The following is an 18,242-nucleotide window of genomic DNA, read 5'->3' on the forward strand; positions in this document are numbered from 1 at the left end:
TGACGTGCTTGCACTGGGAAGAGAGTGAACAGAAGGGAGAGAGAGAGAGAGAACCTAGTGCACAGGCTACATTACCATAAAGCATTTGTCTTATTTTCTTGTTCTTTAGGTTTAGATTAATAGGTCTACTTCTAAGCTCTCTGATTGATTCACGAGTTACCTTGTTTGTTCACTTTGTGGCATATTGTTAATCCAACAGGATGTGTTATAAACAGTTTAGTATGGTCCACTCTGCATCAGTTTGTGGTCTGAATGTTGCAGTAAAAACCAAAGAAGCGTGACAGTGAAAGCCTGTTTCTTTAAAAGTTTGTAATTTGGTGATACAGATAAGCTTCAGACAAAATACATGGGTAATAAATAAGAGCAAGATCAACTTTGGCAACACACAGACATTTTTGTCTGAGTAGACTGATTTTAAGGGAAAACGTCAAATCACTTAAGTAGGGTACTAAAAATGTAGGCTATATTAAAATGGAATGCCCTGGATTATATTTTGCTAAAACAATGGCTTGTCTTTTAGATTCTAATTAATATTCGTTAAGAATTTAATTATTAAATCTAAAGTAATTAGTCAAACACCTATATTGTTTTATTGGTACTTCTCACTAATTCTGCATGAATTCCACTTGAAGATGATTAGCATCACTCCCAATTTACAAGGTCTGCATGTAGGATCAGCTTGCTTACACAAACGCAAAAAAAAAAACACACATTTTATTCACTTAGGCAAAAACACAAATGACTGAACAAAAGGCTAACAGAGGATTATTAACATTGTATATTTCCCACATTACGCTCAACCCTTCAGCAAATCTGATCAAATGTTTGGTTGAGGTCACTGGTGCTGCAGTGTACTTCTGCCAAATACATTTTCGAACAACAACTGGTGTTAAAACAATGTAGCATTAAAATATACAGAAATGAATGCATAAAATACAAGTACAATTTTACAATTTACAAAGACATTTTTGGACTTGCCCAGACTCTGTAGAGCACGGCTACATGTGTAACAAATTCAGTTGCCACTTTATGACATTAAAAAGTTCTTGATTGACATCACTGACCAGATATTTACCACCGGATGTCTGTATACATACTATGTCCAGCGACCAAAGGCTGGCTGTGTACAACCCCTGTTGTTTCCCTTCCCCTTCTGCCACACAACCCTCCCCCTTACCCCCTTCCTATCTCCACCCGGCCGACCTCTAGCAGATGGGTCCCCCCTTATGTGCCGTGGTTCTGCTTAAGGTTTCTTCCTGCCTAACAGGACGTTTTTTCTTGCCCCTGTTGCCATTGTGCATGCACTAAGGGGGTTTAGGCTCTGGGCTCTGTTAAGCGCCTAGAGGCAATTGTATTGTTATGGCGCTATATAAATAAAATTGAATTGAAATTGAATTGAAAATGGATAAATTCCATACAACTATCGAAACAACCTAAAATCCTATAATTTGACATCTCCTCTGTGAAATGCTTTACTGATGTAATCGAAATAGCAAAAACTTACTTCTGGGATAAACAATTCAGTTAGCCTGCCAAATGTTTTCAACCAAGAAAAAAATAAAGACTTAGGTAGGTACACACACACACACACACACACAGCCACACACACTCATGCATGACAGAACAGAGTGCAATTTGCTTTAATTAGTGAGAAGTTATACTCTCAATCAGTGCAATATACAGACAGAAGATGGTACAGGTATTAGGGCCATTTTAAGTTTTAAAAGAAAATGAACAAGCTGGGCGAAAGGGGAGGGGGTAATATTTTCAGAAAAAAAACTTTCAAATATTCTTTGAGATTAAAAAGTCATCAATTTGTAAGAGAAAAAAAAAGGGTTCACTTCACTTTGCAATGCTGGATCAACCTCATCACACCACAGACGCCACAACAGGAAATGTAACACGTACATTATAGTAAGGAGGCCAGCAGCATAGAACATGGCATGCACACCTTTGATCTTGTAAATTCAGAGATCTACCCTGGTTCCCCATCCCCCAGCTCCGTATTTTTTTCTTTTAACCTACAATGGTCCTAGAATGGTGACCTAAGGACAGGACAAAGGATTGTACAATCTGCCTTCCAGACAAAAGCACACAGATTATTACATAATTTACTTCCAGAAACACACATACCTGTATAAATTGAGATAGGATGTCTTTAAAATCATAAAAGGAGAAAAGAGAAACAAACTCAAACTTAAAGCGAAAAAAAGAAATGTACAACCATTCCTTATTTTACATTCTGACATTTATGTCAAACAAGTGCGTGATGTGATGCATTAAATAATCTGCACTTGAGGCTCTGTGAACACTTAAAGGCACAGTATTTCATGATGCAGACCAGTGCATGGCTCAACAGTGCCTTATTGCAGAGAAAAGGCTGGGGAGCTCTGTATTTACAGGCACTTCATCCTGGCAGGATTCGATAAGACTTATAAGGAGGCTTCCATGAACTCCAATGACGCCAACACATTTAACAGGAAATGGAAGATCAGGTCTTCAAAGGCAGGACAATCTGTGTGGAGAAGCTGGCAGCTCAAGTGTCGTGCAAGTGATTTTCATACTGACCACGTACAGCAGGTCATTAAAACGCTACAAGCTCTGGTCATACAATGTTGATAATGAGTAAACTTGACCTTGTGAATGGAACCAGTTCTCATTGGCCTGGACTTTCTATCCCAGGCACACAAGGGGGCTGCAGCGGTGACACACACATACAGAAGCTCTGATCTCCTGTCCTTTACACACACCCATCAGGGACCTGATGCTGGCTCAGGATCAAAGACTTCTGCCTGTTTAGAGCTAGGGAAAGAAATACAAAAACACATATAGTGTTAGTTACCAAGCCAGACCGAGAGTGCACACGTCTTAGATCTCATTTATTTTGCATTTCCTGTCTGTTTGTGTGTGTGGGTGTGTGTGTGTGTGTGTGTGTAAACAAAATTGTTATTTTAAGTAATAGCTTTACTAATCCACTGTAAAAAAACACTCAAGGAACTGCCACTGTGACCTAACATTACATGGGCCTTTCACTAGCTCTGATCTACACATCACAGGTGTTTACTCACTGGTGTCTGGGTAGTTTTTCAAAAGTATACATTTTCACTTTTGTTGTGTGAAATTATTTTCTAATGTTTCATAAATCGCTTTGGACAAAAGCGTCTGCTAAATACTTGATCCATATTCACCTGTCCGCTGACTGAAGGATGTTTACTGTGTCACTCACTGGCCTTGGATTCAGCACTACAACCTCTGCGTCAGTCGCAGGACGTTCGGTGGTCTTATTATTCCTGCAATCCCAAAGAAGAGGAATGGTCAGAAATGACATGACCAACATCCAAGCCCACTTCCCCGACCCTACTATATACCCTACTATCGACACTATCTAAAGAGCCATTGCTGGTGAGGACCCACCCTGCACATTGAAAGTCAAACTGGTTCAAAACAAGATCCAAGGAAAGAGGTGAAGAAGAAAGAACAAATGAAAGGCAACTAGAGAGAATGACAAGAGAACTGAGATAAAAACGCAAGAGTTTAAAATCACATATAAACCCAGAACTCAACAGATAAAAGGCCACAGAAACACAGAAACACAGACAGACAGACAGACAGACAGACAGACAGACAGAAAGGCATAATTAGACTACAGACCAAAATGTGATCTTACCTGCAATTGCAACCTCCTGAGAAGAAAAGAAAAGAAGTCAGAATCTGGGATTTGGTTATTTATTTTGGAAAAGACTAAAAAACAACATGACGTTCAAAGTGCAGTTGGGATATCACATCTTGTAAATGAGAGTATGGTCATGGAAACAGACTACAGAGAGCTGTCAATGAAACGGCACCTACCCAAACAATAGACAATAATAAGGATGACGACGATGACGACAGCAGCAATAACTGAGGACAGACACAAACACAGTTAGTGAATCTGCTCTTCTCCCTGCCCCTCATCAGAACCCACTTACACAGAAGTATGTCAGCCAGTGTCATCTGAAGTAAACCTACCGATTATGATAATCCAGAGAATAATCCAGCGAACTGAATTGAAAGAGAGGAGAGGAGATAAGAGAGAAGAGAACACACAGGTTAATTATGCAAGAGAAGGACCCCCCCCCCCCCTCCAAACAGAACCAATGATATCTTCACATCAGACAGGCTGATGTTTCTGACCTTGACACGTGGGAGGTTTGGACGACCACTGTCCATCAGATCCACATTTCAACTGAGGACAGCCAACCAGTTTGTACATAACCCAGTGGGTGCACTTGTACTTAAGGATATCACCAGGTCGGTAGGGACCATCTGGCCCCTCATAGATGGCATTGGTGTGGACTGGCTGTGGAAATCCCAGGGCTACAGGAAGAAACAGATGTGCATCACAACTTCAGATATAAGTAGCAATGTTGAAACATATACATGCAAGTCCCTTATGCAGACATATAAAGACACACTCATACACATACAGTCATGTTTACAACATCAGATTCTGTAACAAATGGGAATTTGGTTTGTTTTTAGGGGCATTTCAAATACTTAGACAGTAGATTTTTAAAGCATTCATATAAGCATTCATATACAGCCGCGGAAAAAATTAAGAGACCACTTCAAAATTATTAGTTTCTCTGGTTTTACTATTTATTGGTATGTGTTAAAGTAAAATGTACATTTTTGTTTTATTCTATAACCTACTGGCAACATTCCTACCAAATTTCAAATAAAAATATTGTCATTTAGATCATTTATTTGCAGAAAAATGACAATTGGTCAAAATAGCAAAAAAGATGCAGTGTCTTCAGATCTCGAATAATGCAAAGAAAACAACCTCATATTCATTTTTAAACTACACAATACTAATGCTTTAACTTAGGAAGAGTTCAGAAATCAATATTTGGTGGAATAACCTTGATTTAAAATCACAACTTTCATGTGTCTTGGCATGCTCTCCACCAGTCTTTCACATTGCCGTTGGGTGACTTTATGCTACTCCTGGCGCAAGAATTCAAGAGTTCGTCTTCTCTGATGAGTCCAATTTCACATTAGGTGCAAGACTCTGTGGCTTGTAGGCCTCTCCAGGTCTCCGTCTAACCATCAGACGACCATGTGTTGGGCAAAGCTGAAAATTGGACTCATCATAGAAGACGAACTTAGAAGAGCCTCCAGTCCGCTTTGGTTCAATCCTTATGGTCTTTTACAAACCTCAGCCAGGCAAAGTACAACGTTGTCCCGGAAGAAAAACTTGCTTCCTTTTGCTCTGACAATGTTCCCCAACTCTGAGAAATGTTTTTTCCAGCAGGGCAATGCTCCATGCCACACAGCCAGGCCAGTAAAGGTGTGGATGAAGTACCACCAGATCAGGACCAGTCAGAATCAAGACAAATGTACTAGTTTTCAGTCTGGCCATACGAGTTTATATATATATAAACTCGTATGGCCAGACTGAAAACTAGTACATTTGTCTTGATTCTGACTTTGACAAAGCAGTTTTGTACTTGTCAGTGGTGATCAAACTAGTTTCAAGCATTAACCTGCTCAGAACCAGTAATACAATCTCAGTTACAAGTACAAATACCTTATTTAGAAAAATACGGACTGAAAACGCTTGAAACAAGTGAAATGCTCTAAAGAAAAATGCCTGGTAATAAGAAATATCTTGTCAGACGAAAAACAAGCATGTATCGCCTGGATTTAAGATATTTCATCCTACTAAGATTTCAATTTTTGCAGTGTAAAGTTATGGAAGACTGTTTTTACCTGATACATTCATGGGATTTGTATGTGAAATAGGAAGAGGGGGAGAGAAAGAGAAAGAGAGAACTACCCAATCACGCTTTACATGCCAAAGTATATGTGCGGTTACTTCGAGGTGAAAAAAAATCATTCCCAGACATACACCGCACCTGAGCATTAACAAAATCCATGTATGAACCGTGGTCAATAGCTGGGAAATTAAGGATGTCACAGTGGTGGCAATAGAAGTGAAAAATGTCAGCAGTTTGGTTACATGTGATGCAGCAAGAATCTGATTTGCTCAGATGGTTCTTGCCGGCATGAGACAAAAGCAGTGGGTGCGTGAATGGCAAAAGTGCATCTCACACACATCAAGAGCTAAACAGCATAGGAGAGGTGGCATGAGAGCAGCTACACTGGCATGGACGAAGGGCACAGCATTTCAGAAAAGCAGCTGCCTTTGGGTTGGCCTTTTGTAGCTCATTGAGGGACAGAAAAGTGAGCCAGTATACAAGTGCAGACAGGCTGATGTTTCTCACCTTGACACGTGGGAGGTTTGGACGACCACTGTCCATCAGATCCACATTTCAACTGAGGACTGCCAACCAGTCTGTGCCCAGCTTGGCACTTGTACGTGAGGATAGCTCCGTACTTGTAGGGACCACCTGACTCATCAGTGATGGTGGCATTGGTAGTATCTGGATTAGGACATTCCACCACTACAAGAAAGAATGGGAGCACGAATTATCACCACAGGCAAACACACAACTGTGTTTAAGCAACCGTGAACTCCATGGCCTGGAGAGGCCTGATGATTGAATATGAGATGTATACAAAAAGAAGTCACAGTGGTGGCAATAGAAGTGGAGCATTTCAGCCATTTGGGTAAGTGAGATACAGCAAGAATCTGATCTGCTCAAAAGGTTATTGCTGGCAAGAAACATAGGCAGTGGGTGTGTGAAATGCACTTCAGCCATCCTCACACATCAAGTGCTAAACAGCATGACTAGGAAAGGTGGCACAAGAGCAGCTACACTGGCAAGGACAAAGGGCACAGCATTTTTTTTAAGCCACCGCCTTTGGGTTATCCCTTTGTGACTCTTTGAGGGACAGAAAAGCAAGCCAGCATACAAGTGACACGACAGACAGGCTGATGTTTCTGACCTTGACACGTGGGAGGTTTGGACGACCACTGTCCATCAGATCCACATTTCAACTGAAGACTGCCAACCAGTCTGTGCCCAGCTTGGCACTTGTACGTGAGGATAGCTCCGTACTTGTAGGGACCACCTGACTCATCAGTGATGGTGGCATTGGTGGAACCTGGATTAGGACATTCCACCACTACAAGAAAGAATGGGAGCACGAATTATCTCCACAGGCAAACACACAGCCGTGTTTAAGCAACCGTGAACTCCATGGCCTGGAGAGGCCTGATGATTGAATATGAGATGTATATAAAAATAAGGTCACATTGGTGGCAATAGAAGTGGAGCATTTCAGCCATTTGGGTAAGTGAGATACAGCAAGAATCTGATCTGCTCAAAAGGTTATTGCTGGCAAGAACCAAAGGCAGTGGGTGTGTGAAATGCACTTCAGCCATCCTCACACATCAAGTGCTAAACAGCATGCAAAGGAAAGGTAGCACAAGAGCAGCTACACTGGCATGGACAAAGGGCACAGCAATTTTAAAAAGCGGCTGCCTTTGGGGTATTTTTTTGTGACTATTTTAGGGACAGAAAAGCGAGCCAGCATACAAGTTACGCGACATGCAGGCAAGCACAATTATTCAGTGCCCCCAGGATTTCGCGGGCCTTTTTTGTGATAGTTGTGGCCTAAAATTACTGATTTCGCGGGGGGTTTTCCAAAAAGTTGCGGTGAAAATTGCGTTTTTTTTTAGGTGTTTGTTGCGATGAAATTGCGGGTGCAAGTGAACGTTGCGATAAAAAGTTGCTTATTTCCCTCTCTGCAATTATAATTCAGTTATTTGTTGAAAAATAAATAATTAATAAACAAACATTCTCTAAAAGAACCAAACCGTTGAGAAATGGTCCTCTAAATAACCTTACCAACATGCCAAACAAAAGATTACCAGTACTACAAAAATGTAGCCTGGATACCAGCCTGAACTCCGCCCACAAAATGTTTGGTCTGGGAGATTCAGTCTGGCTTTGAGCTAGTTGGGAGAGATTCAAGTTTTCGGAAAAGTGATCTGACTAATCAAATTGTAAGGGCGGGCTTTATACGTTGACAGATGACCAACCAACGCTTGAGTTGATTAGATAGATAGATTATAAATCGAACAAAGATGGCGCCGTCTTGGGAGCTTAGTGGGACATATTTTATATGATTTAAGCTATCTACACGACTTTTTTTATGTCTACATTGACTCGGTTAGTAGGGTATGTGCAACACGAATGTTGCCGAGGATGATAGGTCTTAACTGAAGCGCTCTAGACCATTATTGATAGGTTATTGCTAACGCTTAGACAAAAAATCCATTGAAACACATTGTAGCAGCTAGCCTTGCTGCTAATACGTACGTGAGCAGGCATATCTCACAGATATTGACAGCGCATTCATTTTGAAAGAGGAACAAAGAAACGCGATCAAGGCATTTGTCGATCGAAAATCTGTTTTTGCCGTCCTTCTTACTGGATCCGGTAAAAGTTTTAATGTATCAGATGGTCATACTATGTTGCTCTGATTAGTTATAGGTATCCAATTGAGCGAAGAGGCATTTTTTTTCCTGGTTCGTTGAAACACGCCCCATAATCACAGCCCAATGACTCAGCATCAGACTCATATTCTGACTAGAATTATGAGTACGACATCGTCAGGCTAACAAAAATGTAGCATAATAGGCTGTTCTTCCCTCTGCTTATTTAGGTCAGAAAATGTATATTGCTTGTATTGTTGTTATTGAAATGAACACAGGACTTTTACTTTGACATCATTCAAAAGTTCGTCTCGGGAATTGCAACAGCTGTTAGACAGTTATCTATAAACATAGCTAGTTATGCTACGTTATGCTAAACACGTAGGGGGAACAGTACATAGGATTTACTTATCCACAACAAAGTGCACCTGTTGGAATTACAAAAGGACCACAAGTAAGACTGAATAAAATGTTATGAATATCTCAGCCTACACATAAAACTGTGTTTAATTTCCATGCCTGGTGTAGCCATTCTCATTGTTTACAACGGATTAGAACTCTGCTAGTGTCTGCACCGTGTCTGCAGGGCAGGAGAAAGTTGTGGGAGACGACAATGATTTGTCAAACTTGCGGGGAAATTGCGGTGATGTGTTAAAATTGGTACGTCGCGCTGAATTCGCGGGTAATCGTTGAATTTGCGTGAATTGGCGCGATTGCGACATCTGAAATTCAGCTTTTAAAAATAAGGGAAAAAAGGTAATAAAATGTGGGATACATTACTTAAAATAAGCAAAATGATCTGCCAACAGAACAGGAAAATTTGACTTACCAGGATAACAAATCTGTACCAAAAACTAGTACATTTGTCTTGATTATGACTATGATAAAGCAGTTTTGTACTTGTCAGTGGTGATCAAACTAGTTTCAAGTATTAACCTGCTCAGAACCAGTAATACAATCTCAGTTACAAGTACAAATACCTTATTTAGAAAAATATTGACTGAAAATGCATGAAACAAGTGAAATGCTCTAAAAGAAAAAATGCCTGGTAATCAGAAATATCTTGTCAGACAAAAAACAAGCATATATTGCCTGGATTTAAGATATTTCATCCCATTAAGATTTCAATTTTTGCAGTGTAAAGTTATGGAAGACTGTGTGAATGAAAATGTGTGATTTATCCCATGTTGTTTTTACCTGATACATTCATGGGATCTTATGTAAAAGAGGGAGAGAGAAAGAATGAGAGAGAACTACCAATCACGCTTTACATGGCAGAGTGAATGTGCGGTTACTTCCAGGTGACAAAAATGCATTCCCAGATCTGCACCTGAGCATTAACAAAATCGTGTATGAACCGTGGTTAATAGCTGGGAAAGTAAGGATGTCACAGTGGTGGTGGCAATAGCACTGACAAATTTCAGCAATTTGGTTATATGAGCGCCAGCAAGAATCTGATTTGCTCAGATCAGGGTTCCCACTCGAAGTCAAATATAAAATTCCATGATTTTCCATGATTTTCCAGACCCAAAAAACAGAATTTCCATGACCACTTCCGTAAAAAGCAATGTTAAAAACCTGCATTTGCCAGGCATTTTTGACGCTGACGCTGGCGACGAGCCAGTGCCACTGCCTGCCAGACTTCACTGGGCTCGAACGAAGACCTTGCATTCTAGAATGTTGCACATTTTATAGCGCAAAACCAAACCGTCCCTGGTGAAGTGTTGTAGGATCACATATGAAACAAAGTTGTACACAAAAACTAAAAAGTAAAGCAACAAAATGCACACGAGTTTTGCTTCTACACAACTGTTAAGAAAATTCCATGATATTCCAGGACTGTGCATGCAAAATGGTAAAATTCCATGACTTTCCAGGTCTGGAAAAACTTTTATGAAATTCCATGATATTCCAGAAATTCCATGACCCGTGGGAACCCTGTCAGATGGTTCTTGGCGGCATGAGACAAAAGCAGTGGGTGCGTGAATGGCAAAAGTGCATCTCACACACATCAAGAGCTAAACAGCATAGGAGAGGTGGCACAAGATTAGCTCCACTTTTTGAGGGACAGAAAAGCAAGCCAGCATACAAGTGACGCGACAGACAGGCTGATGTTTCTGACCTTGACACGTGGGAGGTTTGGACGACCACTGTTCATCAGATCCACATTTCAACTGAAGACTGCCAACCAGTGTGTGCCCAGCTTGGCACTTGTACGTAAGGATAGCACCATACTTGTAGGGACCACCTGACTCATCAGTGATGGTGGCATTGGTGGTACCTGGATTAGGACATTTCACCACTACAGGAAAGAATGGGAGCACGAATTTTCACCACCACCACAGGTAAACACACATATACTGTTATGTACAAGTACATAAGTACACTGTCTTTTCAAATCTGTCACTTGCATCATTGAGGCTCAGGTTAAAGCAGCAGTAAGGAGTTTTGGTCAGAAACTAGTAATCTAGTCAGTAGTCAGTCTAATAAGCACACTTGGCACTAATAAAAGGCTTGCTAGCATGCAAACTCATGTCTTTTGGCAGTGTGGTGCTATGAAAGCTTTACACATTTTAGCAGGGTGGTCCAACACAGACCAGACAACTGCACGGTGCATTGCCTCGGCAGCTAGCTGGCCTTCACATGACCAAATATCGTAGTAGTAGTTGCAACTCCTGTGAATTCCTCCCCCACAACAATGTATTACATTCACACCACATTCATTAACACACAAATGTTCAGCAACACCTTCCCTGTCCGACATTCACACCTTTCATATCCAGGTACAGTACTGTGCAAAAGTTTTAGGCAGGTGTGAAAAAATGCTGTAAACTAAGAATGCTTTCAAAAATGTGTTAACAGTTTATTTTCATCAATTCTTCATAAATTAACAAAATGCAGTGAAGGAACAGAAGAAAATTCTAAATTAAATCAAAATTTGGTGTGACCACCCTTTGCCTTCAAAATAGCATCAATTTTCCAGATACACTTGCGCACAGTTTTTGAAGGAACTCGGCTGGTAAATTGTTCCAAACATCTTGGAGAACTAACCACAGATCTTCTGTGGATGTAGGCTTCCTAAAATTCTTCTGTCTCTTCATGTAAACCCAGACAGACTCGATGATGTAGAGATCAGGGCTCTGTGGGGGTCATACCATCACTTGCAGGACTTTCTGTTCTTCTTTAAGCTGAATATAGTTGTTAATGACATTGGCTGTATGTTTGGGGTTATGTTCCTGCTGTAGAATACATTTGGTGCCAATCATACGCCTCCCTGATGGTATTGCATGATGGATTAGTATCTGCCTGTATTTCTCAGCATTGAAGACTCCATTCATCCTGACCAAATTTCCAACTCCACTTGCAGAAATGCAGCCCCAAACTGGAAAGGAACCTCTACCATGCTTCATTGTTGCCTGCAGACTCTCATTATTGTACCTCTCTCCAGCCCTTCGGCGAACAAACTGTCTTCTTCTACAGCCAAATATTTCTAATTTTGACTCATCAGTCCAGAGCACCTTCTGCCATGTTTCTGCACCCCAGTTTCTATGTTTTCGTGCTTAGTTCAGTCACTTGGCCTTGTTTCCTTGTCGGGGTAGAGCTTTTTGGCTGCAACTCTTCCATGAAGACCACTTCTGGCCAGACTTCCCCGGACAGTAAATGTCTGTACCTGGGTACCACTGGTTTCTGCCAGTTCTGAGCTGATGCCACTGCTTGAAATCTTCCGATTTCGAAGGTAAATAAGCTTGATGGGTTTTTCATCAGCTGCATTAAGTTTCCTTGGCTGACCACTGCGTCTACGATCCTCAACGTCTTCTTCAAAAGAGCTTGAACTGCACATTTTGAAACCCCTGTCTGCTTTGAAATCTTTGTCTGGGAGAGACCCTGCTGATGCAGTATAACTACGTTGTGTCTTGTTGCTGTGCTCAGTCTTACCATGTAAATGGATAAAAAATAAACATTTATTGTTTACATTTTTCAAAGCATTCTTATTTCATAGCATTTTTTCACACCTGCCTAAAACTTTTGCACAGTACTGTATATCCCATACTGTTCCCCCACTGCCCCCTTCCTGTGTATTCGGTCTTCCTATAACTGAAATGTAACTTGTATGTACATTGTGTTGGAGAAAGAACATTATAAAGACACCAACTGCTACGTGTGGTGAAAGAACAGAGCAAGGAGCATTGAGGAGACATCACACCCTTTGAAGACAAGGCCAACACAGAAGAGAAGCTACACTATGGACCATATCTCCTAATCATCTCCTTCTCTCTCTTCATCGTAGCGTGTTGTGTGTGTGTGTTCGAGGTCTGTTGCATAGAATAAGCTGACACCCTAACCATCAGACCGGCATTCCATCGAGTTTTTGCTAAATCACGCAACCTCAACAATGTCAGAGCTAAAATAGAGGTCTGTTATACTATAGTACAACAGTGGTGTTTTCACTTGAAATCTGTTGTACCGCGGCGATCTTGTACCCGCGGTGTTTCCACTCGAGTTCACAGTCACCTTCTACCTGGAGCACAACAGTATATATTTGCTAGAGCAAGGATAACACAGAGTAGGCCTTAAATCTAATATTACCTGTACAATTCGGAGTAGAAGACCATCCATGCTCCAAACATGTAATTTTGCCTCCATCGGGAGACATCTTATATCCCACGTTGCACTCGTACCTGAGGGTGTACTTGTAACCATAGGGACCACTTCCACCTTCGACACGTCTTGCATTTAGGATGTCTAGCCTGATGCAGACCACCTCTGCAGGAGAGAGTCATAGCCCCATATTACATTTCCATCGGGAATATGTATATGTTTGATGATAAATGAAGTCAAAATATTTAACATCACTTTGGAAATGTATTCACGGACACAACTGATAAGGTCAATTTGAGGGTGCAACAGGCATCACCACAATAACAAATCTGACTGTGCATGATTTTCAAATAATATGATTGAAGGTGAGATGGTGACAAATCCAAAAAAGGTGAGGGAAATTGTTCATTTAATTTAGTTGTAACAGAGCAGTACCCTTATGGACAGATGCTGTCTATTCTATACATGAACAACTGCATGAAAAAACCCAAATAACCCATCTGGTCAGTTTCAAATTTGAGGTGAGTTTCAAAAGCAATGCCTGTAAAAAGCAGTAATGTTATTTAAAATATGATATTTAAAAAATTCCTCTACTATAAATTATGCTTAATGCTGACTCACTATTCCTGTCATAATAATGCAATGGCTCTGATAGTGCCAGACTAATAAAAGATGCCAAAGGGTGAGTGCAGTATCTGGTTCTAACTTATCCTACCTTTTTATGAGGGCAGGATGAAGGGGGTTTATGCCATTGCTATCCTTGACACGCACACGCCAAAAGCGTATTTATTCCCGCTGGCACGTTCTGCGTGTTTCTGTCTTTTCAGCTAGTCGCACATCTCCCAATTTTTGTAACCTGCCATGGCAGTGCCCTTATCTAAAGGGATCTCTATGATCTCTCAATGACGGAGCATAGGAATCCCCAGATGGCTCAAAACTCATGGAGGGAGATTACTGCAACAATTGGATAGTGGTGATAGTTTAACTGTCATGTCAGGCTATTCCACTGTGCTCTATTTGGCACATTACCTCTTCTTCTATTGCTGCTTCCAGCAGTTAATCCACAAATGATAACTGGTGATGCAGTTAAACGGTCATTTCACTCTTAATTCACCACATACCTTCCAGCGGTTTATATGGTATTTTTCTTGCCAGTGATAAGTTTCGTTTGGAGGAGATTGCAGTTTGTCAACTGTGCCTCAAAAGTAAGCATAAAAGGTTATGGCACTGTGTTAACGACACAGTTGGCGCACGTAATGACCAATCCGCCAAGCATACTGGCGGCTTGAGGTACGCAGTAAAGTCAAGACAAACCCACTGAAGAGCCAAGCTTACTTGCACATCGAGGCACATCAGACCAGGACCCATTTTCAAGGCAGTGCACACTGTCACTGGCTCCGAGCCTGGTGTAGTCTCTGTTACAATCATATTGCACTGCTTGGCCATAGTCATACATTTCGTTTATAGGGGGGCGTGGTTGTCCATTGGGGATTGGTTTTGGTGGTCCACATTTCACCACTGAAGAGGGAGAGAGAGAGAGAGAGAGAGAGAGAGAGAGAGAGAGAGAGAGAAGGGTTCAGACAGTGGATAGGAGAGAGCATTTGCTGTTATATCAGAGTTCTTCATAACCAAAGGAGCAGTTTGAAATGTGGCAAAATAGAATAGTACATAGTGAATGGGAGGGTGGTTCTCATACCTTCACAAACAAAGTTTCCGCCATCCCACTGTCCATCTCCCAAGCACCTCCTTTGCTTTTCTCCTATTGCGAAGTGCCTTAAATCCAGCATACATACTCATGAGTTGAGACAATATAATACAACTCCACAAGTACACAGCAACAAATCACACCTATGACCTTCACAAACAGCGACTTTTGTAGTTGTTGCAGCACTGGTGAAACAGACATCATAAAAGGAACTGGAAGACACCCCTACCACATTTAAACATCTCACAAAGAAAGCTCAGGGATGGCATAGCCTAATGATGCAATGACTAGAATCTCAAAAGCTCAAATGCACCCCAGACATGCACAGCCAACACACATGAAGACTGGAGACGAGATGGTGCCACTGACCCAGTGTTGCAGACGGCCGTGATCGATGCCCCAAATTCAACTCCTTCTGGGAATTCATAATGCCCATTGGACAGTTCACCTGGGTGGCCACAGGACTTTTCTGGAAAATATGAAGGAATATTTGAGCACAAAAAAGACAACCATATCTCAAAGTTTTGACTTCTCCACTATATTATGACTCAGTTGTGACTGGGATCACTGCTGCTTTAGGTGGTTCTGTTAATTACTAAATCCAAGAGTTGTACAAGATGGTTATAACGATGACCATACTAGAGCTCTTTTATCTTGAATATTATTATTACTATCATTATTAGTATTGTTGCTGTTGTTTTATTAAATTGTATTATAAAAAAACACACAGCGCTTCTTATTCAGTACACAACCATTGTACTTCTGCCTCTCTTTTCTTGCTGTGTTTGTCTGTAAAGCAAGGTTGTAGGTAAAGGTTGTAGTGTAACTTTTGGCTGCACTTTCTCTGCCATTCTTGTGTGCCTAGCCCGCTAGTTTTTACAGCGATATGTCCGCCTAGCCATGTGGAAGACTCTGGTCAGGAGCAATGAGTGCACTGGCAGAGTGCGTGCAGGAAGGTGGGCAGGCCATCACATCATTGCATCCGCGCTTAATAAAATGATTGGACAGGCTGCCACAGATGACGGATTTTTGTTGTTGTTGTTGTTGTTGTTGTTGTCAGAGCATTTAATCTATTCACTGCTATCAGGATGTACAGAGGATTTCAAGAAATGTAACAAAAAAATAATAAGAAATAAACTGCATACTCTGCCTTTAAATTCGAAATTGTCCCATACAGGACGCACATAATTTCTCCCTCACATATTAGACTTCACTATATAATAAGGCCTAATTCAAATTGTTAGTGTCTGGACACGCTATATCGTAACCTTAAGGTTGTTTGCTCTGACAACACAGCCTTGTGTGACACCCCTGAATAGATTCGATGTCCGATGTCTTGAAATGATTTTTATCAGGTTTTTTTTAAGCAATCATTATTAGTTATGTTTAGTTTTACATTTTCTTCAGGTAAATTATTTTATTCCACTTCAGGAGCACTAGCACTGCTGCCATTGTGGTAACAAATGCTTCACTTCAATGGCGTCGAACTTAGCCGTCCCTACTGGTTACTGATTGAGGCCACTCAGAATGACCCAACAATCCGTTATGCAATGAGAGTTTCCGCACTACAATCCCGTCGAAAACCGGGCGGGCCGAGCCAAGCTTTCTAAACATGACATTTTCGGAGTGATTCCAAACTTTTGAACACTAGTGTGTGTTTATATATACTGTATATACATATATATATATATATATATATATATATATATATATATAGATATATATATATAGAGAGAGAGAGAGAGAGAGAGAGAGAGAGAGAGAGAGAGAGAGAGAGAGAGAGAGAGACCTCTCCAAACATTGATGTAAACATTATCTGCAAAATGAAGTTACTTTGGCAGGTGAATTTTTCTGGGCCTGGAGACCACTGGTTGTTATCATCACAGATGAGTTTCCGTGGTGATCCAGGAGTTGGCTCATACCCATTGTGGCACGCAAGTCTCACAGCAGAACTTTTGTTGAAAGAGTCCTTCAAGTTGTCAGACAAGTGTATACCAGCATTCTCACTGGTGGCAGGTTTGGTGCATTGTCCTACAGCATATGGGGAGGAAGCAGAGAATGGGAAGAAATTACTTAGGCCAATGTTTGATTTGTACATTTATATTTCTCCTGCTTCTTCGCATATGCTAGGCAACTTCAGTTGCATAACCATCTAAAATAGAAATTTAACCTGGCTAGAAATGTACCTGGCTACTACACTAACTCCTAAAGTTCTGTTTAATTTAGTAGAAATAACTTCACAGATGTTAGTCAGAGTTGAGAAAGAGGAAACTAGAACGTAGAGAGAGGACCGCTCCCAGTCACAATGATATCACTTCTTCTTTAAAACCATGAAAGGAAATTATGTAGGCCCACCACCTACTCAGCTGTATTTACCATGTGGGGCACCCATTTTGCTCGTTTGTGAGCTTATACACATAACAGCAGTTTTTATATGATGTTTCTTCCATTAAAAAGATGTGTATGACTGAACAGAATCAGATCTTTGGGTGCATAATGTTAAAATATTGCTGTAATCTTAAAAGGATCATGTCAAGAAATCCTGGACTGATTCAGAGAACCAGATACTAGATTCTAGATACATAAAAGGATTTTGCCTGATTCAAGTGACTGCACTGAACATATATGGGATTAATTTAGTCCCACAATTTCTATCTCTTTAGTCCCATTTATTTTTATCCCACAATATGAAAACGAAAATATTGCGATTTATAAATTCCCCACGATTTACAAATATAGCTGTGTACCTATCTGTGCAATTAACCTTAATTTGATGTGGAATAGACAGCTACCTATAGTAATACATGATAATGAAAAATAATTCCTGACTCAAAAATAAGACATATCAACGGTCTTGTTCTCTAGCCACATGACCTACCGGGTCAACACTTGTTCAAAATCATGGTGTTCTTCTGTTGTTTAATTACGGTTAACCCTAATCATCGTCCTATAAAAGTGTTCCCAGAATCCAAAACCCATAATCACAGAAGCCGAACAGGTAACTTGCAAAAATGCTAATCCACAAGATGATGCCGGCTACTCACATGCTCTGTTTACTGTCTCAAGTAAACTGGCTGCAAATTAATTGTGTAGAATTAATGTACAATATAACAAGACATGCATAAAGAACAACAATAAGAAATACAGAACAGGACAAAACCTCACCTATGATTTCAGTGGGGAGCAGCAACAGCATCCACAGACTTGCCAGGATATTCTTAGACATTCGGTCTGAGCATGAAATCCCTGATAAGAAAATAAGGGTCATCCCAGGGCTTTAGTCACCTGAAACAAAACAGCAAAGACAGTTGCTCCACTCAATATTTTGACAACAGAAAAACAGAATAAGTTTTAAATAATTTAAACTTTCTCAACTTCATGGTACAGAAATGTAGGCATATCTATTATCTAACTATGTAAATCTCAAAACACACAACATACAAATGGGAATGGATTCCATCAAATTAATAAAAGGCGGTTGGTAGCCAAACTGTCTGTTTGAATCCCTAAATCCCCACTCCACACCTCACCTACCCACCAAAACATGCA

General features: G+C 40.7%; 1 protein-coding gene across 1 annotated transcript; it reads right to left on the minus strand.

Moving 5' to 3' along the window:
* Positions 1 to 1,237: 1,237 nt before the first annotated feature.
* LOC308377203 (zona pellucida sperm-binding protein 3 receptor-like) lies at positions 1,238 to 17,969 on the minus strand. The gene is made up of 15 exons (XM_080853787.1): positions 17,859 to 17,969; positions 16,527 to 16,724; positions 15,063 to 15,162; positions 14,685 to 14,761; positions 14,324 to 14,506; positions 12,977 to 13,153; positions 10,512 to 10,691; positions 6,895 to 7,074; positions 6,270 to 6,449; positions 4,174 to 4,356; positions 4,009 to 4,041; positions 3,850 to 3,900; positions 3,668 to 3,683; positions 3,189 to 3,290; positions 1,238 to 2,802 (listed from the first exon to the last, which is right to left on the minus strand). Exons 1-15 carry the CDS (start codon positions 17,959 to 17,961, stop codon positions 2,754 to 2,756), a joined length of 1,812 nt encoding a protein of 603 aa, XP_080709913.1. The 5' UTR covers positions 17,962 to 17,969; the 3' UTR covers positions 1,238 to 2,753.
* Positions 17,970 to 18,242: the final 273 nt, after the last annotated feature.

This window comes from Sprattus sprattus, assembly GCF_963457725.1.
Source record: "Sprattus sprattus genome assembly, chromosome: 16".
NCBI classification, from domain to species: domain Eukaryota; kingdom Metazoa; phylum Chordata; class Actinopteri; order Clupeiformes; family Clupeidae; genus Sprattus; species Sprattus sprattus.

Excerpts from the sequence above, each read along its gene's own strand:
- LOC308377203 (XM_080853787.1), bottom strand. The coding sequence starts at position 17,961 with ATGACCCTTATTTTCTTATCAGGGATTTCATGCTCAGACCGAATGTCT. Across the intron at positions 10,692-12,976 it reads TTCTACTCCGAATTGTACAG|TGGTGAAATGTCCTAATCCA; the intron begins GTAATATTAGAT and ends TCTTTCCTGTAG. Across the intron at positions 6,450-6,894 it reads CAAACCTCCCACGTGTCAAG|TGGTGGAATGTCCTAATCCA; the intron begins GTCAGAAACATC and ends TCTTTCTTGTAG.